At 35.1% G+C, this 20,118-nt stretch overlaps 2 protein-coding genes and 4 non-coding genes across 7 annotated transcripts; 5 read left to right on the forward strand and 1 right to left on the reverse strand.

Annotated features, from left to right (window-relative positions):
• Positions 1-226: 226 nt before the first annotated feature.
• Positions 227-12,700, reverse strand: LOC135688719 (peroxisomal membrane protein PEX13). Of its 2 annotated transcripts, none has more exons than XM_065205681.2 (5): positions 12,543-12,700; positions 9,154-9,401; positions 4,546-5,067; positions 3,519-3,706; positions 227-654 (listed from the first exon to the last, which is right to left on the reverse strand). In XM_065205681.2, exons 2-5 carry the CDS (start codon positions 9,398-9,400, stop codon positions 481-483), a joined length of 1,131 nt encoding a protein of 376 aa, XP_065061753.2. In that variant the 5' UTR covers position 9,401; positions 12,543-12,700; the 3' UTR covers positions 227-480. The 2 variants fall into 2 exon arrangements, with proteins under 2 accessions (XP_065061753.2, XP_065061754.2); XM_065205682.2 differs by having other exon boundaries at positions 12,538-12,694.
• Positions 12,701-12,719: 19 nt separating this feature from the next.
• On the forward strand, positions 12,720-19,980 carry LOC135688723 (small ribosomal subunit protein eS7). Its single transcript, XM_065205686.2, has 9 exons — positions 12,720-12,794; positions 12,976-13,060; positions 14,489-14,560; positions 15,687-15,764; positions 17,300-17,362; positions 18,063-18,124; positions 18,444-18,554; positions 19,266-19,305; positions 19,867-19,980. Exons 2-9 carry the CDS (start codon positions 12,986-12,988, stop codon positions 19,939-19,941), a joined length of 576 nt encoding a protein of 191 aa, XP_065061758.1. The 5' UTR covers positions 12,720-12,794; positions 12,976-12,985; the 3' UTR covers positions 19,942-19,980.
• On the forward strand, positions 16,052-16,121 carry LOC135689303 (small nucleolar RNA U31b). The gene has a single exon (XR_010516490.1). It is a non-coding gene; the product is annotated as a small nucleolar RNA U31b (small nucleolar RNA).
• LOC135689304 (small nucleolar RNA U31b) lies at positions 17,504-17,572 on the forward strand. The gene has a single exon (XR_010516491.2). It is a non-coding gene; the product is annotated as a small nucleolar RNA U31b (small nucleolar RNA).
• On the forward strand, positions 18,234-18,303 carry LOC135689302 (small nucleolar RNA U31b). The gene has a single exon (XR_010516489.1). It is a non-coding gene; the product is annotated as a small nucleolar RNA U31b (small nucleolar RNA).
• LOC135689305 (small nucleolar RNA U31b) lies at positions 18,713-18,781 on the forward strand. Its single transcript, XR_010516492.2, has one exon. It is a non-coding gene; the product is annotated as a small nucleolar RNA U31b (small nucleolar RNA).
• Positions 19,981-20,118: the final 138 nt, after the last annotated feature.

Below are 20,118 nucleotides of genomic sequence, written 5' to 3' on the forward strand. Positions count from 1 at the left end.
TGCTTTTATCTTTTCATCGCATTTCTTTGTCATTTTTCACTTGACAAACTTTAATCTTGTATTAAACGTCACCTTCTGATGAACGCTACCTTCTATTAAATGCCGCATCCAAAATTTGTATTTTTGAATAAACGCCGCGTAAAATCTTAAGAGGTAATACGGTAAACGAAACAAGTCAACTGAGAAACCTACAATTTGTATGCAACCACTCAAAAAATGAAAAATATACGAAATTTCAATATATCATAACAATAACGTTACTCCTTTTCAATGCTTCTGTGAAATTGTCGGCCTTGTGAGACTGACTCTATACGCCAATTCCACACGTAAAAATTTAAATTTGTAATCAGACCTTACGACTAATTGTATATCATTTATCTTTTCAATACAAAAATATTGATACGGGGCCTAAACGTTAAAATTGACGTATTATCTTGGCATAATTCAATTCACAATGTTATCGAATTTCTTATGTTGACGTCATGAAATTGTTTCTTCATATAAGTCGTTAAATTGTCCATTCTGCGTTGTCATACTTTCATCTCCTAGCTCATCACTTCGTATTTCGTTAAGTTCCTCGATTCTTGTTCCTTGAATTTCCTTTGTAGTTCTCCCTCTTCTTCTTTTTGAACAGCCCCTTTTGCGACCAAGAATCTAAAAAGTAGAAAAGAATAAACAACTCAGAACTTAGATGGCCCCGGATAAGGGGACATTGCCAATGTTAAAATGTTAAACCGCAACTGTAACTTCATCAATTCATCCACAACTGCAATTTCATCAATTTATCTAAAGGGATCTTATATGTATTCAAATCGCAGGATGTAAAAGACTGGGTTTTTGAGAAAAGAAATTCTTACTGTCTGCCACCCGAGACTAATTAAAAACAAGTCATATAAGGACATATATTTATAAACCTGGTTTACCTAGACAATAACCAAATGGGATGTGTCTATTTATTAGGTTGCGGAGAAATGTCAGAGACGTACTGATGACAAAATTCTGATTTGGGAAAATACATACACAGCAACGCAGCATACTTTGCTAAATAAATTCCTTTCTTATTTAGAATGGTTAGAATCTGTGAAAGTGTTTTCGAAAGACATAGAAATGATTTCAAAGTGATACAAACATTTCTCAAATTTTACTTTACATTACAAAACTGACAACTACATTACAAGGGCAGTACTTCCAGTTTGTAAGGGAGGGGGGCGTTGCAGTACTTTTTTGAACGTAAGTGTACATCACTTTCTTATTTTAACTCTGTAGAATCTGTGAGATTACCAGTTTTTTAAAGGTTTTATCAGCGATTTACCGTTTTCTACAAGATCTTGCAAAGTTTTACCAACCAACTTTTTCATTAACAGAAATTCAATGCAAGCTAAAACCAAACAACCAGTGCTGTGGCGGTTCCAATGATCTTCTTTTGATAACATACCATCTTTTTATAACTAGTCTGTTTCATAGTTTCTTTATGCAGGTTGGTATGTACTGAAACATGACTACAATTCCAGGCAATCAAGGGGGATCAGGCTGAAATGTAGTTCCTATTCTATCATTATTTCCACTGTTTTGCTTCAGTTAAAAAGGGTATCAGAGTGGAATAATAGAAATCAAACTGAGGTTATAGATTGATAAGATGAAAAACAAACTGAACGATGCATGAAAAACTGCGAATAAACAACACACTTTTGCTTCATTTGGACTCCGAAATCAAACGTACAGCCTATGTATGGGGTATATAATTTCCCTAAGGCAATTTTGCGTTCTGAAACTCCGTGGTTTGTTTTAGCATGGTTTGTTTTGCCATCCACCTGGTATAGTAAGATCTCGCCAACGGACATGTTGGCTAGAGATACAGGAACTGGTGTAGGAGATCTAGGAAGTGCAGTGATGAAAGGTAGTGTTTGGGGCAGAGATGATAAGAGTGTTCCGACCACTACGATCGAAGGACGGTGGTGATGATAAAATGAACTCCAAGAATTTTAATTAAAACTAGCTAGACTAGATTAGAAGTCTAGCCAACTCTATCAGTCAAACCTAGGTAATCTGTGTTTTGATAGAGTTTTATGTGATCAACCAAAAAGCTTTGTAATTCCATTACAAATTACCCAATCTTAGTTGAATTATATGTTCAGAGGCACATTTTAACCGTTGGCAATGACTACACGTGGAGCATGCGCGATTGGCTAACGATGAAATTGTTGATAACAGCATATTATACTTGATCCTTCGTCGTGCACAAAAATAACAAACAGTTTCTCTAATTTTGAAAGCATAACCTTAGGGCTACAGGGTTTACGCTGCGGTAACAAATACTTGGATTTTAATGTACTTCTTTTGTTCATATTTCAGTGCGAAAAGAACGAAAATAACAGTTGCGCTGTAATTGCTACTTTAATTAACTCTCTAAAGATTAATTCACACGAGGCGAATTTTTTGTGCAAAGCGAATTTTTCACTTCCAATGCGCGAAACATATGCGCAGAAATAGAAACTAGACAATTTTCTGCGAATTCGCAGCGAATAAATCGCTTAGAAAAAAGTAGAAAACATTCCTACCTTTTCGCTGCGAAATTTTTCGAGTTGTAAATTAAATCAATCAGAAGAGCATTTAATTCAAGAGGTAATAAGAAGTTAATTAAAGCATTTGAAGATAAGTGACTTCTATTTTGGTTCCTGATGGCCTACGTCTTTCCGGAACTTATTTTTCTCAAACATTCTCACCTATACAACGTCAATGAAAAAGGTTGGTAATTATTTATATTTTTTCACGTGCACACGCATGTAGGTGGATTCATATTGGATTATTGTTCAAACATTTCAAATTGTCGAAAACTGGCTTAAAGTTCTATCGTAATATCAATATGTCTGCCAGGGGCGGACACTTGATCAAATATTGGGGGGGGGCAAGCCTATTGTTTAAATAAGATGACGTCACATTTCCCATTGTTTTAGAACAAAAGACCATTGTCCTCTAAATTGGGGGTCACCCCCCCTCGGCCCCCCCAAGTGTCCGCCACTGATGTCTGCAATAAACGATTGGTAAGAATTTCTTCAAAACGATGCCATGTTGTCTGCTTATTTGCCTGCTCAACAGCAGTTTCAGTCATAAAAGACGCAAGATCTGTTTGATGCAGATGCACTTACAGCATCTTGCATGTTTGTGCAAGATTAGATGGCTAAATTTGAAAGTATTTGAAAAAATGTATTCCTGGTTATGTAAATGTAAATCTTTTACCGAAAGATGAAACTCCCCCTTCCGAAGATGTTTTGAATAAATTTTTTTCACCCAGTATCGCATTTTTTGCTGTTTTTCTCACTTTTGCAATATATATAATTAACTTCAAAATTTTAAGTTTTCAGAAAACAGAACTCTTCGAACGGTTGTTATATTATTTTGAAATATTTGCAGCGAACTCCGATTAAAATTTCTGCCAGTGTAAATTGAACTTCGAATTCGACAAAAAATTCGTCTCGTTTAAATAAGGCTTAAGAAACAATGTGCATCAGATGCAATACCTTCACGTGATTAGCAGGGACCAACCCTGCAACTTTCCCATCAACACTTGCCAATAGCCATCCTCTCACATGAGGCTGCTTTTGTTTTGGGGCAACACGCAGGGAATCTCCTGCTTGAAAAGAAATTTCATCCTCGTTTTCAGCATCAAAATCGTACTCAGCCTCGGCTTCAAAGTGTTCACCATCACCTGGGATAAAAAAATTTGTTTATGAAATTAAAACTAGTAAATACATGTTATGAAAGAATTTATTTTTCCCTGTAAAATCTAAAGAAAATCTATCGATATCGTCAATATTGATTAACAACTCTAGAAGTATTTGTTTGGACTGCGAGCTTCTTGTGGCACCAGGGTATGTTTTCTAAATATGAATGAAATTGCGGTTTGCCATGTTAAGTTTTAAGTATCCATGTTTGATAAGCCGAAATCGAATGGCAAGTAATGGAAACAAAAATGCAGCATTAGGTGAAACTGTATTTTTTGATCAGTTTTTCCACTGGTAGCTAAAAGGACGAAAGGTATAACAAGCTGACTCAGCAGGGATATCAAATTTGTTAAGTTGAATTCTAAACAAGCGAGATCAAACCCTCTTCATGACAGGCAGAAAAGCGTTCAAAGATTGTAGAAAAAATGTGCTGCTGACAAAGCGAAAAGTTAGCTGTAAGGAAACTATCGCAAAGTTTATGCCACCTAAAATTGCGGGAATAAATTGTTGCACTGTCAACTTGTAAAACTGATTGATCAATTGCAATGACTGATTTCAATGATTAAACGATTGTTCACTTGATTGATTGATTGATTGATTGATTGATTGACTGGTATGATTGATTGATTGATTGATTGATTGATTGATTGATTGATTGACTGGTTGATTGATTGATTGATTGATTGACTGGTATGATTGATTGTAATGCGACTGATTGATTGGTTGTTTAGTTGATAGAAGTCAATAACTGATTATAACCGCAACAATCACAACAGGCTACAATAAAGACAATAACTGATTATAGTTGACTTGAAAAACCTACCAGTTATCCATTCTTCTATATTCTCATCATTTGATATTGTCTGCAATAGTTTCCAAATGAGCCATGGCGTTCCAAGCACAACTGCAAAGAATAGCACAACCGGCCACGATTTCGATTTCCTTTGCTTATCTGCTATCTCTTTCGTTGCTTCAGCCCAAACATCCATTTCTACCGCTTCAATATCGCCATTCCTTAACCTAAGCCATCTCATCAGCTTCCTAAAGATATTCTGAATAACTCTGAAAATTGTCAATGCACCTAGTGTGTTTGCAATGTGCGCTCGCAAACCTGACAGCTGATCAGCGACTCCAAGCACGGCTCTGAAGGAGCTATGTACAGCAAAAAAGGTTGAGTCCAGCATTGTTGCTATGGAAGCAAAGGCCTGCACAATAGATTGCACTGAGTCAAAAGCAGGCCTGCATGAATCTTCAGCTCGCCTAGCAAATGTACTTGGTGCAATGCTGCTTTGGCCATAACCGAGTGGTCGATTGTACATGTAAGGCTGATTGCCATAACCATAGCCTGCAAAACACAAATGGGTATTTACCAATCTGCCTTCATCGATACTTGGTTACATCACATATTTCTTATAATAGGTAACATACTTATTCCCGCAATTATAGATGGCATAAACTTCGAACGCTCTTCTGCCAACATAGATCAACATAGATCAGCGGTATGGCAGAAACTAAAAATCCAACATAATTTAGGTTCAGATCTCTCATTTAACAATTATAGCATTGTTCAAGCAAGGGGAAGTTTGCACTGTTCATGCAAACGTCAAGTATGTATGCCACGAAATAGGTCTCCCATTTAAAGAAAAAGCTAGGAAATCGCAAAGTGACTTCTGATTCTCATCTGAAAGTCTTCTCTCGTCATTTTGCATAACAGAATGGAAAAGAAGATCGATCCGATATGAACCCGGTATCGTGTGAACAGGGCCTAATCTGAAAAATGGTAAAATTCCGTACTCTGGGACAGCCATAAAGGGAAATGACGAAAGGTCATTTAGTGTCACTTACGAATGACCCACACATTGCCTCAGCAAGAGACAAGCAAACAAACAAGAAAGGTTGAGCAAATATTTCGACTACATCACAAGCATTAAGAGTTGTCTCTAATTGGTATCTATCTATGCTACAAAAAAATTCTAAATGCGAATTAAACGGATGCTTCACAATACTAGGTAGGTCCATATTTTGATTAAGAAATGCGTAAAACCTGGAGTGGAAACACAGCGTAGAAACAACAGTAGAAAGGAGTACAGTAGAAACCCGCATAAAAGAACCTGTTTTTATAAGAACATTGAGGCTGAAATTTATTCTTTTTAACCTCATAATTAAGAATCCCCAAGAAGCTGAAATTTAGAAAAGTTCTTATATATATACATATCTATAAGAAAAAAGGATTTTTGGAGTGGTATTTTCACACCCTATTAACACTGGCAAATTAAACAAGCTTAGAGTAAATCAGGTTATGGTATGTTGCATTCTAGTTGGACAATCTAATAGCACAAACTAATTTGATTGGTTGAAATTTATCATGAAAAACAAAGCTGGTTTAAGTGTGTCCGTTAGAATTCTTGGGGTGGAAAACATTGTTAATGTGTGCAAGGCCTGTCAGTGTTTATTAGTCAACAGCATTAACTTTGAAAACAAGACGAGTTAGATATCACCATATGTGTCATAAGAAAGTTAAAAAGTAAGGAACACCCATTGGCAAACATCCAAAAAAGGTCTTAGAATAACACTACCTTTTGTTGCTATTTCTTTGGGTTAGTCTAGATTTTTGGTTAGTATTTATATAACTGATAAGTTTTGATAACATTGTTTGTTCAAAACTTGGTGCAGCTTTGACAGCGGAATTCTCCATTTGGTTTCAAGACATCCCTTGAAGGTCGTGGTTTGACTGGACAATGACAATCTCTTACTTTTACAGAAATCTAAATCCTCAGCTTGAAACAGCAATAAAAGTCTCTTCCTAAAATTGTAAAAAAACTAGCAATTTCCTGATTACCAAAGGCTTTCCATGTAAATTTCTTCTTGCAATGTATCATGCAGTTCAGATAGCACAGTAAGTAGAACTTGACGCTACAGATACAAGCGAACCATCAATGTTTCCCTTTCAACTAACATTGATGAAAAAGTGCATCATGGCAAAGCAACAAACAAAAATACCATGAACAAAGAAATTGAGTAACATAATAATGTCAGTAGCTGAAAAATATCACTGGAAACAACAATTTAGCAATAAGATTCTAGTGCTGATTTTGAAAAGTAGCAAAGAGACTGCAAAGGAAGCAACAAGAAAGATAGAAAAGTAGCAAAGAGACTGCAAAGGTAGCTACAAGAAAGATAGAAACAGTCCTTTATGGATGATGAAGGAAGCTTAATCACTGATGATCTAGAAAAAACAGGACTCATTCTTACTGTAAGGAAAGTGGAAAGTAGGCAAGTGGCAAGCATCGCATAAGCAGGATAATAAAACCTGCCTACCATGATTAGAAAAAAGATTAACAGTTGTGGAATTTGAGACCAAACCAAAAATTAGATATGTTATGAAGAAAAGTAATCCAGAGAAAAAATTCCCAGATAAATGGAAACTCACCAAGATAAAATCTATATTAACAAAGAGAAATGAGTGGAACAGAAAGAATTATCAAGAAGTTTCTCTACTTTGTATGCTTAGCAAGGCCAAGCTTGCAACTGCAGATTATGTACTATGGTTTTCATCAAAAGTTAGGCTTTTATTGCAAATTATGCTTTTCCAATTGTATTTTTCTTAAAGCAATTTGTAGGCCTTAATAAGCATTGAGTCATGATAAAATGGATTGGGTATACTCTAAGTGCCAAAATCCGCTGAGTCATGATTTTCATGACTGCGATGCTATTGGTTGACCTGGAACTGGTCACATGAACTCACCTCGTACTGATTGACAAAGCAATTTTCATCAATAGCAAGTTGTCAAACGAATGCAAGTATCACATGAAACACCAGCGATCACGCCGAAACCAAATGACCCCCTATAGAGAAGGCCTATTTACCATGACTCAATGCCTTTAATAAGCATTTTAAACTAAGAATTATAATTCTATCGTAAATAAAGAAACAAACAAAAAATTGAAAAGGACATTCAATTACATTGTCAGATAGATGGATATTTGATAATATTGAGACAAACCATCCAATCAATGGGTTTCAAGGAGTTTTGTACTAAAGAATGATCCTTTCATTGTTCTTTGAAAAAGGAAAGCCTCATTTGATGATCAACATTTTTAGGAATTCTTTCTGTTGACTTCAAAGAAACCCTTTGACAGTGCAAAAAGAGAGAGTTACAAGATGCACCTATCAATGGGGGAATACTTGGCTGAAAACTCATTATCTTGTTGAAAAGAACCTGTTTTAAAAGTGAATGGGAAGCTCCCATCACTAGAAGAAATTAAATCTAGAGTTCATCTGGGCTATTGCTCTCTGCCTTTCCATTTCCTTTTTATCTTGGGTTACATAAAAACTATGTAAACAAGTGAACTGCTTAATCATTAATCTACTGTGCTGCACTCATGCTGTATTTGTTTGACTGGTAGTTTCTGAAAGTAGGTTTCAGGTCATTGTGAAACTATCCTTATCAGGCCACGTCCTGGTCCTTCCTGTCCAGGTGAACACACTTCATGATTTCTCGCCTAGACTTACAAATAGCTGGTGGTTCCTTCATTTGATGTGTAAGTTTGGATATTTCAATGACTTAAACAATTGACCCTTTGGTCTACAGTTTGGGACCCTAAGCTGATTCTATGCTGTGTTATCAAAAAAAAGTAATATACAGGCTCAAATTTTACTGATCTCCAAACCAGATTGTTAAAGGGCTAGGTTCACATTGCTCCACATGTTTTGCTCTGTTTTTGTTTCTATATGATTTATCAAAATACATGGCCTTGTGAATTTAGTTCCAAAATGATCAAAATTTTCATTTTTGTTTTTAGTGTTGTGCCTTGGCATTTTCATGATGACAGCAAACAATGAGATGACTGTTGCTCAAATACTGGGAATCCAAAGATGAACTTATTGTGCTCCTGGCACTCTTGTCACTTGAGCTCAAAGTAACCTCTCATACAATCATTGAGCCTGTTGTGCTTGATTGAACATTTTCAGTGAGAGGCCTGACTAAACAAAATGATTATTTTGAAGGAAGCTACTTGATATGGATTTGAAAAAGATATGATGGATAACAATCTTAGAACTCATAAAGCAATAACAATCTTAATTTTAAGGTATTTCGAATCGCTGTTTAAGTTTTAAGCAGGCAAACTCTTTTGCTGTAAATTATTTTTTGTAGTCGCAGCAACTTGTAGATTCTGCCTGCCCACTGTCTACCTACATTTTCTGAATAGGCCAATAAAAACCCTTTCCGGTTTATTAAAACTCTTTATCTAATTTGGACTGAAGAGACTAGCTATAATGTTTAAATGAAAACATCTTACAATATTTATAATTATAAGCAAAAATTTAAACTTTGAAGTTAACAAATTACCTCTCCTCAAAAAGCCCTTACTTTAAGGAGCACTGAAAGTTGAAGATTAAATGAATTTCAGAAAAAACATTCCCTCATACCTCCAACACCACCATACATTCCATAACTTGAATTTCCATAATATGAGCCATACATTTGATTAGAAAACCTGTTCTCATCATTTCTTTGCCTTGAGGGAATTGGTGGTGGTGAATCTGTCCTGTTCATTTTCTCATTTGATCTTGCTACACCAGGTGGGATCCTGACTGATGGTCTGCTGTTGTAGCTATGCGGATTTTGTCGTTCATTTGACCCAGCTTCCCAAGGTTTGAATGATGATGTCATCATCCTACGAATCCAATTATATCATAAATCTAGCAGTCCAAGAGCAAATTAGATTACAACAAAATATTTTGAATTTTGGCTTATAATATGCACCTAGTACTTCTTGCAGTTAGAATGAAGGGGTTTGTTTACAAGTTCAGACCCTTAAACTGCCCTGTAACTGCAAGTGAGTGCAAGTTTTTCAACTCAGAGGCTGGAATCAAGTTAAAAGACAAATTGCATTGCACTTTTGATATCCAAACATTTTGCAACGTTATGCCCCAGACTAACTGATAGGATAACATTTATTACCATGAACAAATAAAAAGTCTGGCAATTATGCTACAATTTTAAGCAAAAAAGTATGGCGATTAAAAGCACATTAAAGGGCCTCTCCAGCCAAAATTTGCAATTGCATTTTATTGGCTAATCTAAAGGAGTTGAACCTGCTGATCACGAATTCGTTATTTGTTTTTCGTTTTTTTTACAGTTTGTGAGATATAAGCTCTTGCATTTCGATAATTGAATTGAATTAACTGACAAAAATTTTTCGGTTTGGTGACACTGTGACGCAATTTTGATGTCACAGTGTATTTCGTTAGTCTCGCCTCAAACCGAATCGAACGTCGGCGATTCGCAAATTGAACACTGCAATTGTTGGTACTCTCAGTTCTGTTCCACCGGCTTTTAGTTTGAGCATTTCAGATATCAGTTCTGAAGCCTTTAGTTGTTCATCGTTTCTGGAAAACAACTGAAGTGTCAATTTCGATTAATTATACGCGAGGGAAGAGCTGGAACAGGAAGCCGTAGCTTTGTGGGCCTACACAGGTGATCAAAACAAAGTCGTGACACAGCATGGACACATTCCGACCTACAAACTTAGAATAATTGTAAACATTTAATATTTTTTGATCCTAAAAAGCACCTGTTGTAGATTTAGATGCAGTTATCAACACGTGACCATGACTCCTTCACCACTGGGTGGAAGATATACGAAATTCATGACGAACGAGAGCCGCACACTGTGACGTCAGAATGGCACAAAACTGATTCGGCTTTTGTCTTTTTTTTTTTGGAAAGGTGCAACTTCTAAACTAATCGAAACTTTGCAAAAACAACAACTTTGCCATAATACACGCACCAGATGCTAACTTTTCAGTCAATAAAAATTTTTTTTTTTTGGCTGGAGAGGCCCTTTAACCTTTTTAATTTTTCGCTATTAATTTTTTAAAACGTTTTGTCAATGTCCCCTGTGCTCTTTTCATAGCACTAAGCCCTGGTCAAAACCTCTGTCCATCACAACATCTTCAAAGTAGCAAAATGCTTCAAAGGGTTGACAATTAATATTTTAATCTAGGTCAGCATCCAGTATTACTAACACAGCTACATTCATGGATTGTTGATCTGATAATCAAATAAGTTTCTGGTACGACAATCTTTGAAGATAGTGGAAATATAGCATTCTGAAGCACTTTTTGTCCCATATATTCTTTAGACCACAAACGCATGATTATGACCTAAAATTGCTAAAATTTGTACCCAGGTTTGGATCAAAGGAAAGAGAGAGGAAAAAGGATGTATTTGATAAGTTCTTTGGTTTTTTACCAACCAGCAAAGGCTAACATCTCCCCTAGCTGAAGGGTCCAAGGCAGAAAACGAACTCTTTCTGTCTACACAAATCAAAATCATTTGTTCTGGTGTCACTCTTCATCTCATATTACTTTTGATTCAAACTACTTTTGGTCATATACCCAAAGTTTATACTCTGAAGAGCTTCGGTTGAAAAGTGTTTCAGTGAGCTATGTTCCAGCTATTATGTGCCATCTTCAAACAATCTGATTATCTGACATAGCCACCATGTCAAACAACTGACACAAATCCTCAATAAGATCTGGCCATGTACTCCTACATCAATTTTAACAAAGCAATCATCATCAATGCTTTCAGATTTTTAGGAGAGTCTTGTGGTCCAGAAGGGTACTTTTGGTCAAGTGTGAGGGTAGAACATTAGACTAGGGAATATTTTCTGAAAGAACTCACTGCACCCTTTAAAATGGGTCATTACCCAGTTTTGTAGGAAGAGTGGGCGGAAGGTATTAGCAATCCTAGCATTGTGGCTGGCTGTGGTTTTCCAAAAATTGGTTTTCCAGAGAGTGGCTGAACAGGGAGTGGTTTTCCAAAATTTCAAATGGCCCTAGCCCTCTTCAGGGTGGTAATGGAATAATTTCAAAATGGAATAAGAATTTTCAGGATTTTCTGTTGATGTTGACCTTCTTTAGTCCAAAAAATTTCAAACTTCAAAGTCTGTTGAATTGAGAAGAAAATGATGCTTGAGTCAAGAACTTTGATGAGTATGCACACAATCCTTGTTAACTCCGACAACCATTCCCTGAAGATTAGCTAAAGCCAAGTGAATACAACATCAGCATAAAACAGCATCCAACATTGTTGGTTAAAACATGTTTTATTCATTTGGCCACCTTGTCTATGATATTTTATAATGTTTTTTGATGTTTTAGGAAATTTGATTTCCATCAAACATGTCCTAAAACATCTCTTTTGTTCTCGTGTTTGATCAACAATGTTGCATTCCTTTGGCCACTCTTTAAAACATTAGTTTTAATCATGCAAGCGCAGTAAGTTAGCACTGTTCTGCAGCACTTGTCCACCACAAGTGTTTTGACAATTTGTTTGATTCGTTTGGCCAGGTCATAAATCATTGTCCAACAATGTTGATAAAACAGTGTTGTGTAATGTTTTACGAATATTTGATTCATTTGGCCAGGCCTTAAGATAAAAGTGATGTAATAAAGAATGGTGAGGACAATAATGCAATATTGTTATTCAAGCTATTCAAATACACATTGCTAAACAATATTCTTGAACTCTTTGACCATTTAGAAAGAAAAATATCAAATCCAAATGTCACATGATTTAGTTCGTTCTATCTTATGCTTCACAAGGCCACCAAATTTCTCTAACAAAGGAAGTATGATGTCACGGTGTACACACACGAATATTTCGCAAAGCACTTTGAAATACACAGAGCTTCAAGTAGTTCTCTGCCTCTCTTTTGCATTTGTTTCTTTTTTAGAGTGTTGGAGGAAGTTGATTGATATTCTTTTCAAATTAATGGCTCAATAAGTTGAGATGTATGATACCTTACCAAATGGGTACGAGTCCTTGACTCTATTCTTGACTTTCAACTAATTTCTTTGTCACATGGAAAAGCAACTATCCAAATAATTCATAATTTTTCGACTGCTTTTCCTCCAAAGCATTCCCAAGCTTCTCTTGTTGCGCAGTCATGTCAATATCTCATGTGTTGTTGTTGCGGAGTGCTTGGATCCAGTCCCTTCGGAGCGCGGTTCCCACGAACAGGCCTTTCCATCCGATGCACTTGAAAGTAGCCTGAAAGGTAAAAGGCACTTTACTATCTATTATTGAACAAAAATTTGCTGCTTTTTCCTGCAATTTTATTGTTACAGTTTTCACGAAAATAGACCTAAATCCTCAATTTATCAGATTCTCTAAAGATAAATGTTCGATGACTTGTATAAGAAATGAAATTACCGACCCATTTCCTTCGTTATATTCAGGTGAAGCATCATGTTCACTGCCAGTGCAAAAATACGAAAAGGAGATGGCGCTCAGCCCGATGAGTTCGAACTGTCCATGTCCCAGGTAAGATCTTTGAATGGCTTATCTTTGATGTGTCTTATTTGCTTGCCTGTCTACAAACTAGACTAGAAAATGAATGTCATCATGGGCCTAAGCCAGCAATAATACTGATTCACATGCGTAGTTTATGCATGTAAATTTTGCCCCATGTGTAAACTATTTGCAACAATTTTATTTCGCTTTAGCGATTGAAGTTTTGCTAAATGAATTTGGTAGGTTATTTTTGCCAGTGCATTTGATAGTTGAAAATGTAAAACCAGCTCTTCTTGTTTACTAGCCAGAAGTAGCATTGATAGATATTTAAAAAGGCAGTTTGATTTCGGTTTTTGGCTTCTATGTTCTTCAAATTAAAGGATCTTGGAATATTTTTGAACCTTTATTTGTTTTACATGAAAACGTTTTCACGGTTTGGAAAATTGGACCTCTCTTTTCATGGCCAACATGTTATTATTGAACCAGTATCAGATTGGCAGATGTCATACAAAATTTGGTTAATTTGTGCTGTTTCTGTAAATTTGAAGAATTCATTCAAATGAACAAATTACAAACTGATCACTTCTCAGAAAGCACCTGGGCAATAAAAGGCACTGAACCTGATTATTGTTTTGTTCCTTTACTTTGTCCTAGGCAACCGGTTGATTGTATTTTACCCTTCATGTTTGTAAACCTAGAATTCTTATAATTGTGTCATTTATACAGTTGGAATTGTAACATACATGCTTATTAAAGTAAGGAAATGTTCTGATTAGTGAAATGCGAAGTTATCCAGGGACAATATTTAAGAATAATTTCACAAGGCTAGTTGTATTGCAATGCTCTAGAATCAAACTCCAGTTTGTTGCATCAGCAACCCAGTTCATTTCACTGAACCAAATTACTCTATGAAATGAGAAAAGCATTCTTAAAGCCTGCCCTGGTGATTTCACCGTAACCAAGGCAGTCATAAATTCTGTTTGGCTCAATCTGTAGAATGTTAGTATGTATTATACCTATATTATTATTCTTTCTCTATATAATCTTACTTTGTTTCTGAACCACAGAATATATGCATGCTTAATCACTGCAAGTCTTAAACTTTTAAAGTCATGGCTTGCTGGATAAGTAACATGCTAGAACAATGTTGCATCTTCCAAGTAGCTTGACCCATTCATGGTCTTGCTATGATGGTGTTGCAAATATTTTCACTTTTGTTTTACTTCAAAAAGCCAAATCTAGTTTTGGGGTTTTTTTCACACATAGTGGAACAATGATTCTAGTTTGTTAAATATTTGAACACATATGTAAAAATGATTACTATATATATATATATATATATATGTGTTTACTTGTGTGCGTGTTTTGCAGAATATATGAATATGCAAGCTTTGCTTCGTGGAAGTATAAAAACCTTTTGATTCAAACAAAGATAATTGGAAAGTTTTTTACTTTCAGGCAATTTTCGAGCTTGAAATGAACTCAGACCTCAAAGCCGACCTCAGAGAACTCTACATCAGTGGGGCAAAGGTAACACCTCATTAAAAAAGCTGATGCTCCTTTATTGTATTATCACAGAGTTATATTTTCATAAAACTTTGTATAAACTTTTTAAATGTTTGAAATTACTGTTTGTTTGTTTGTTTGTTTGTATGTAAAAGGTAATTAAGTCATAAAGTACTCAATTTTGGTGTATAGAACATGATGCTTCTAAGTTGCTTCTCTGTCTGCTTCAATGTAAAAAAAAGGTAATTTTGCGTGTTGCTTGGATGTATTTGCTACAAGAAACTTGTGTGGTCAGAATTTGAATTAAATATTTTCAAATTTTATGTTTTCAAAAGTTAAGATATGTTGTGACTAAAAGTAGCTTCATGGAAAGTCTCTTTTGGTTTTTCAAATTTTCTTTTTTATCATTTCCTAAGTATATATCATATTTCTTAGTTACTGTTGGAATTCCTTTTCAATTGCATTAATGCATGTTAAACTCCCTGTTTACACCCTGATTGTATTACAGACAAAGAGACATGCAATATAGTTCTTGTATTTGTCGCTCAATGTGGTCTGCACTGTGATCTCATTGTTGAAACTTATGCAGACACTTCATTAGAAAACTTCATTATATATATATTTCATGTTTTGGAATTAAATTTGAGTCCATCATCACAATGATTAATGTTGGCAGTTATCTGAAACATGAGGCTATTTTAGGGGGTCACTAGGGGTATGCAATTCCACAATTTTTCCCTATTCCCACAAGCAGATTGCCATTTTGTATGAAAACTTTTATTTTTTCTGTTGTTGTTGTGGCTGTTGTGTTTGGACCTTTGCGGAATGTTTTATGTCTTGGTTTGTTTTAAGGCTTACAGGTTACTAATGCACAATTTTGTAAAGGGATTGGTCATCCATTTTTTCATTCCACGGAAAGCAGTCGGTATCTGCAATCTGCGGATAGGATGATTGATTTTGCAGCTCTGCACCAAAAATAACCTGAAAGCCACTATCTGCAAAACTCAAGTGACCCTTTGGTATCCTCATTAAATGTTTTGTTTTTGAATAGGTGATGTTATTGCCATTCCTATTCATTTCATTTCAGTTCTTGTAAATCTTAAGTTATTCTTTAATTTTATTTCTCGTTCATTTGTTTTGTCAATTTCAGGAATTAGATGTTGCAGGAAGAAAGGCCATCATCCTGTTTGTTCCAGTCCCTCAGTTGAGAAACTTCCAACAAATCCAGGTTTGTTTCAAATTGTCAGTTGTTTTGATGTCTTTGAAGGGCTTTGTCAATTGATAATCTGTTTGTTAAAGATGAAGTTCTTTTAAGTTAAGGGAAGATATTCTTTGAGTAAATTATGTCATTCGAAAATTGATGTGAGGAACAAACGAAACCAAGAAGGTACAAGGTTCTTGTTTGTAATTAACAGAATTTTAAATGATTGTCAATCGGAATGCCTATGCAGGTTCTGTTGAATAAAAAAGTATATACAGATGCTAAGAATGTATACATGTGTTAAGAACAGATTTGCAGGTGATGATTAGTATGTCGCCCCAGTCTTATTTAAATAGATGATGATTGACTTATGTTATCTGATGCTTCTCTGTTCTTCACATATATGCATATTAAAATTTTGCTGCTACAATAAAAAAGTTATATAATAAGATATATATATATATGTGCATTCTGAAGATTTCCAGGTCCATTCAGGGATGATTTAGAAATTTATTGTTTCACTGAAATATGACAAAAGAACTGAAGATTGTTGATGATGAACTGAGCTTTATTTCATTGATATATATGTAAGCCAATATTTCTCTGGCTGGTTGTTATTCTCATACCCTGACACCTGGTACACCATCAAAATGCTGATTAATTTCCATTTTATTTTATTGTTGAATAGCCAGAGTCTAATAGATTGATTAAAGCCCTTTCAATCCTTTCCACAATTCATCTATTGTGTTTGTTCATTTAAGACAATATATACCATGCTTTTGACATTATTAGAGAGCCAGGACCCAGCCCTTTAGTATTTTAAAAAAAGTTTAAAAATGAGAAAACTAATATGAAAATATCATCACTGTTTTCTGGCTAGTCATAAAGTGCTATATAGGCTGTACACACGTATAGAACAGGACAGTTCTAAGTTGCCATTTTGAGTATTGCCATTCATATATTTAGTGATTAATCATGAGGCAACTGTTAAAATGAAGTGAATCATTCTTATATCTGAAGCATGTCAACTTTGTTCGGAAGAAAATCTTGCCATCATTAATTCTAGTGAGAATACCATCCTAAAAAATGCGCAACTTGATATGGGATGAGAAAACTGAAGACAATGAGTCCATACATCTGTTATTTTCATGTTTCAAATCATACCCACTTTGTAATTCGACATACCGTAAACCCTCGAATTAGCCCTCCTGGGGGCTCATTTATTTTTGATATTTTTGGATGGGGGCTTATTTGAGGGGAGGGCTTATACGAGGGAGGGGGGCTTATAAAATTATTGTAGACAATAAAAAGACATTATTAAAAGACCTTGTTTATTTTAGTAGGAATTTCTTTATGAGCATTTAATTAATTACTACCAAAAGTACAAATTTGTCGTGGTAATTCTCTAAAACGCCATAGGCAACCTCAGATGGCAAAACCATCAAATTGAGGGGTCCAATTCGAGAATATACGGTAGCAGTGGGGGCTTATTTGAGGGGGGGGAGAATTCGGGGATTTACAGTAACTAAACCTTGTTTGATATTTACATTCTTTTTATCAAGGTACGCTTGGTGAGAGAGCTTGAAAAGAAATTTTCAGGAAAACATATTGTTGTTGTTGCTCAGGTGAGACACAAGTTATCTACTACAGGTGTGTGGTAGGTAACTCTACCACACAAAACCTGGTTTGTTTTCTCTTCTCTGAGTATTTATCTTATTCATACCTTCTCCCTGGCAAAAACACACATATCCCTTTGAAGGCCTGTTGCTAATGATGACTGAATTGTCGCCCCAGTCTTATGCAAATGCATTTGATGACTGACATGCAACTGAAGCACATTCTAAATAATACATACAGGTTTGGAATCTTCTGCCAACCTAAGTTTGGATCACAATTTGGGATATTGTTGATAGTTCAACCCCTTATATCCAGTGTAGGCAAGGACTGCAAAGTTTTGCTGACCCTTGAGGAAACTGGTATCTTGTGATATCAGCACAGTAAACTGGTATCTTGTAAACCGTATTATAGCAAAATATATATTGCAAATCTATTTTCATCAGTGTATAGTTTATTGGAAACAGAAGTTTCTTTGCTCTGCAGTTGTTTTTGTTAGTGACATTGCCATTTTGAAATGCCATAAATGATATTCATCAGAACTAGTTACATGAGATACAAAATCTTTCTGTAAAAAATGTGAGTTTTAGTATAAGGAAATGTACTGTAGAGGGAAGAATGTATTTTCCTGTAACCTCTTTCACTTTTTGTATATATGTGTATTAAATTTATATCATTTTTCATCAAACTCTTTATCTTGTAATGTTTTAGAGGAGAATTCTTCCACGACCAACAAGAAAGACTAGAAACCAGAAACAAATGAGACCAAGAAGGTACCAGGTTCTTGTTTGTAATCAACAAAATTTTAAATGATTGTCATTCTGAATGCCTATGCAGGTTCTGTTAAATATAAACACATATACATGTGCTAAGAACAGATTTGCAGGTGATGATTAGTATGTCGCCCCAGTCTTATTTAAATAGATGATGATTGACTATTATTATCTGATGCTTCTCTGTTCTTCACATATATGCATATTAAAATTTTGCTGCTACAAAATCAAGCTTCAAGCTAGATATATGCCTTCATATACAAGAGGGCTTCTTTGTTTGTTTAAATTGCAATCAATCCAATTCTTATTTTTCATGCAGCCGAACCCTGACTTCAGTTCACGATAATATCCTGGATGATCTCGTTTACCCAAGTGAAATTGTTGGCAAAAGAATCAGAATAAAGCTTGATGGTTCTAGAATGACCAAAGTGTAAGTTGTAAAAGTTTTTGTTACAGTATTGTTTAGGCTGCTTTTGTCTTGTCTCTGTCTTTGAAGTCGTTGTAGCTTGTCTATTGTGTGAATTGATGTAAATGTTATTTTCATTTCATAATATTTTAATTGATGGCCCAACTCCTTCAAAGCCTACTGCTAATGATGATTGAATTGTCGCCCCAGTCTTATGCAAATGCATTTGATGACTGACATGCAACTGAAGCAAAATCTACACACGATGATAACACTAGATCCTGACTTATTTGCCAGTGAAACCTGATATAGAATTATAACAGAAGGCCACTGCTTAATCAAATGAGCCTTTGCCCTGGAAATAGTAATGGTTGATGAGTCCCTATACTTTGGCAATATTTACTATGATTTTTATCATGGTCACATTTGCAACTGAAAAGGATTAATTCTTAAAACACCTCTCCCCCCCCCCCCAAATTAATGAGTTCCATCTAAAATGTTGTACAAGTTTGCTATAAGGTTGATTGTGACTGACAAGTGCACAGGGAAATGTGAAAGTAGATTTTGATGGCCCTAACCTTTTATTCCTCTCAGTATTTTTCATTGTGGATGGTTATATGCTTCCAACCAGAAATGTGTGTCTTTATTGGAATTTGAATCCTTCTGTTTTGAGACTGAAAAATAATGTTTTGATGATTTTTTCACTGTTTCAAAATTGTTTTTTGTATTTTCTAGTCACCTTGACAAAAGCCAGCAGACGAACGTTGAACACAAGGTATTTTCCTTGTTTGTTTCATATTTGTTGATTAGGGAATATCTATGTACAGCAGTTCAATAATTTTTAAGTTAGAGATACTGTCAAAAACAAATTATGTACCAAAGTCTCAAGTAAGCCCTCTGTACAAATAAGGGCCCATCTGCCTAACAAATGCTTTTAATAATCACCCATGTTGAAGTTAAAAATATGAAGATCGAATAAGCAATTTTTCGGACAAGGTGACACTCTCCTGTGTTTCTTTATGAGGACAAACAAAGTCAAAAGAGACACAGCCGAAAATCAGTGCCCATCCAAATAGCTTGAAAACTAAATGATAGCCCATTTCACTTACAGTTCATTGTGAACAGTAACCCTTTTTTCAATCAGTGTTTTGTTATAAACGAATGTCAAGAGATTGAGAAGTATATAGCAGTTGTAAAATGATTCTATTTGTGTTATCTTTGTAGAATTCAATATAAATCAATCAAAAAAGTTTCTTTGTAAGAATATAAAAGTAGAAAGGTTTAAATTGTGTTTTCAAAATTTGGTACATCCTGAAACAATGATTTTTTGTTTTAGATTGACACCTTTGCTGCAGTGTACAAGAAGCTAACAGGCAAAGATGTACTGTTCGAATTCCCAAGCTATGAATAAATGATGTAATAAAATTCAGCCATTGAAAGAGTTTTCTTACATTGTCTCCTTTCTCATCAATTACCAAATTTAGACTCTGTTTGTCTTTCTGTTTTGATGATAGTTGTTTTCAGCTCACACCTAAAGCTACCTGCTAACAAAAAAAACATTTTCTGTATGATTATTTCAAAAAGGCCA

This window comes from Rhopilema esculentum, chromosome 9 (genome assembly GCF_057945365.1).
Source record: "Rhopilema esculentum isolate cy_ngs chromosome 9, ASM5794536v1, whole genome shotgun sequence".
NCBI lineage: Eukaryota > Metazoa > Cnidaria > Scyphozoa > Rhizostomeae > Rhizostomatidae > Rhopilema > Rhopilema esculentum.

Coding starts and splice junctions, on each gene's coding strand:
- LOC135688719 (XM_065205681.2), bottom strand. CDS start 9,400: ATGATGACATCATCATTCAAACCTTGGGAAGCTGGGTCAAATGAACGA. Junction 5,068..9,153: donor AATGTATGGTGGTGTTGGAG/GTATGAGGGAAT, acceptor TGTGTTTTGCAG/GCTATGGTTATGGCAATCAG. Junction 3,707..4,545: donor TATAGAAGAATGGATAACTG/GTAGGTTTTTCA, acceptor TTTTTATCCCAG/GTGATGGTGAACACTTTGAA.
- LOC135688723 (XM_065205686.2), top strand. CDS start 12,986: ATGTTCACTGCCAGTGCAAAAATACGAAAAGGAGATGGCGCTCAGCCC. Junction 14,561..15,686: donor TCTACATCAGTGGGGCAAAG/GTAACACCTCAT, acceptor TGTCAATTTCAG/GAATTAGATGTTGCAGGAAG. Junction 17,363..18,062: donor ATATTGTTGTTGTTGCTCAG/GTGAGACACAAG, acceptor GTAATGTTTTAG/AGGAGAATTCTTCCACGACC.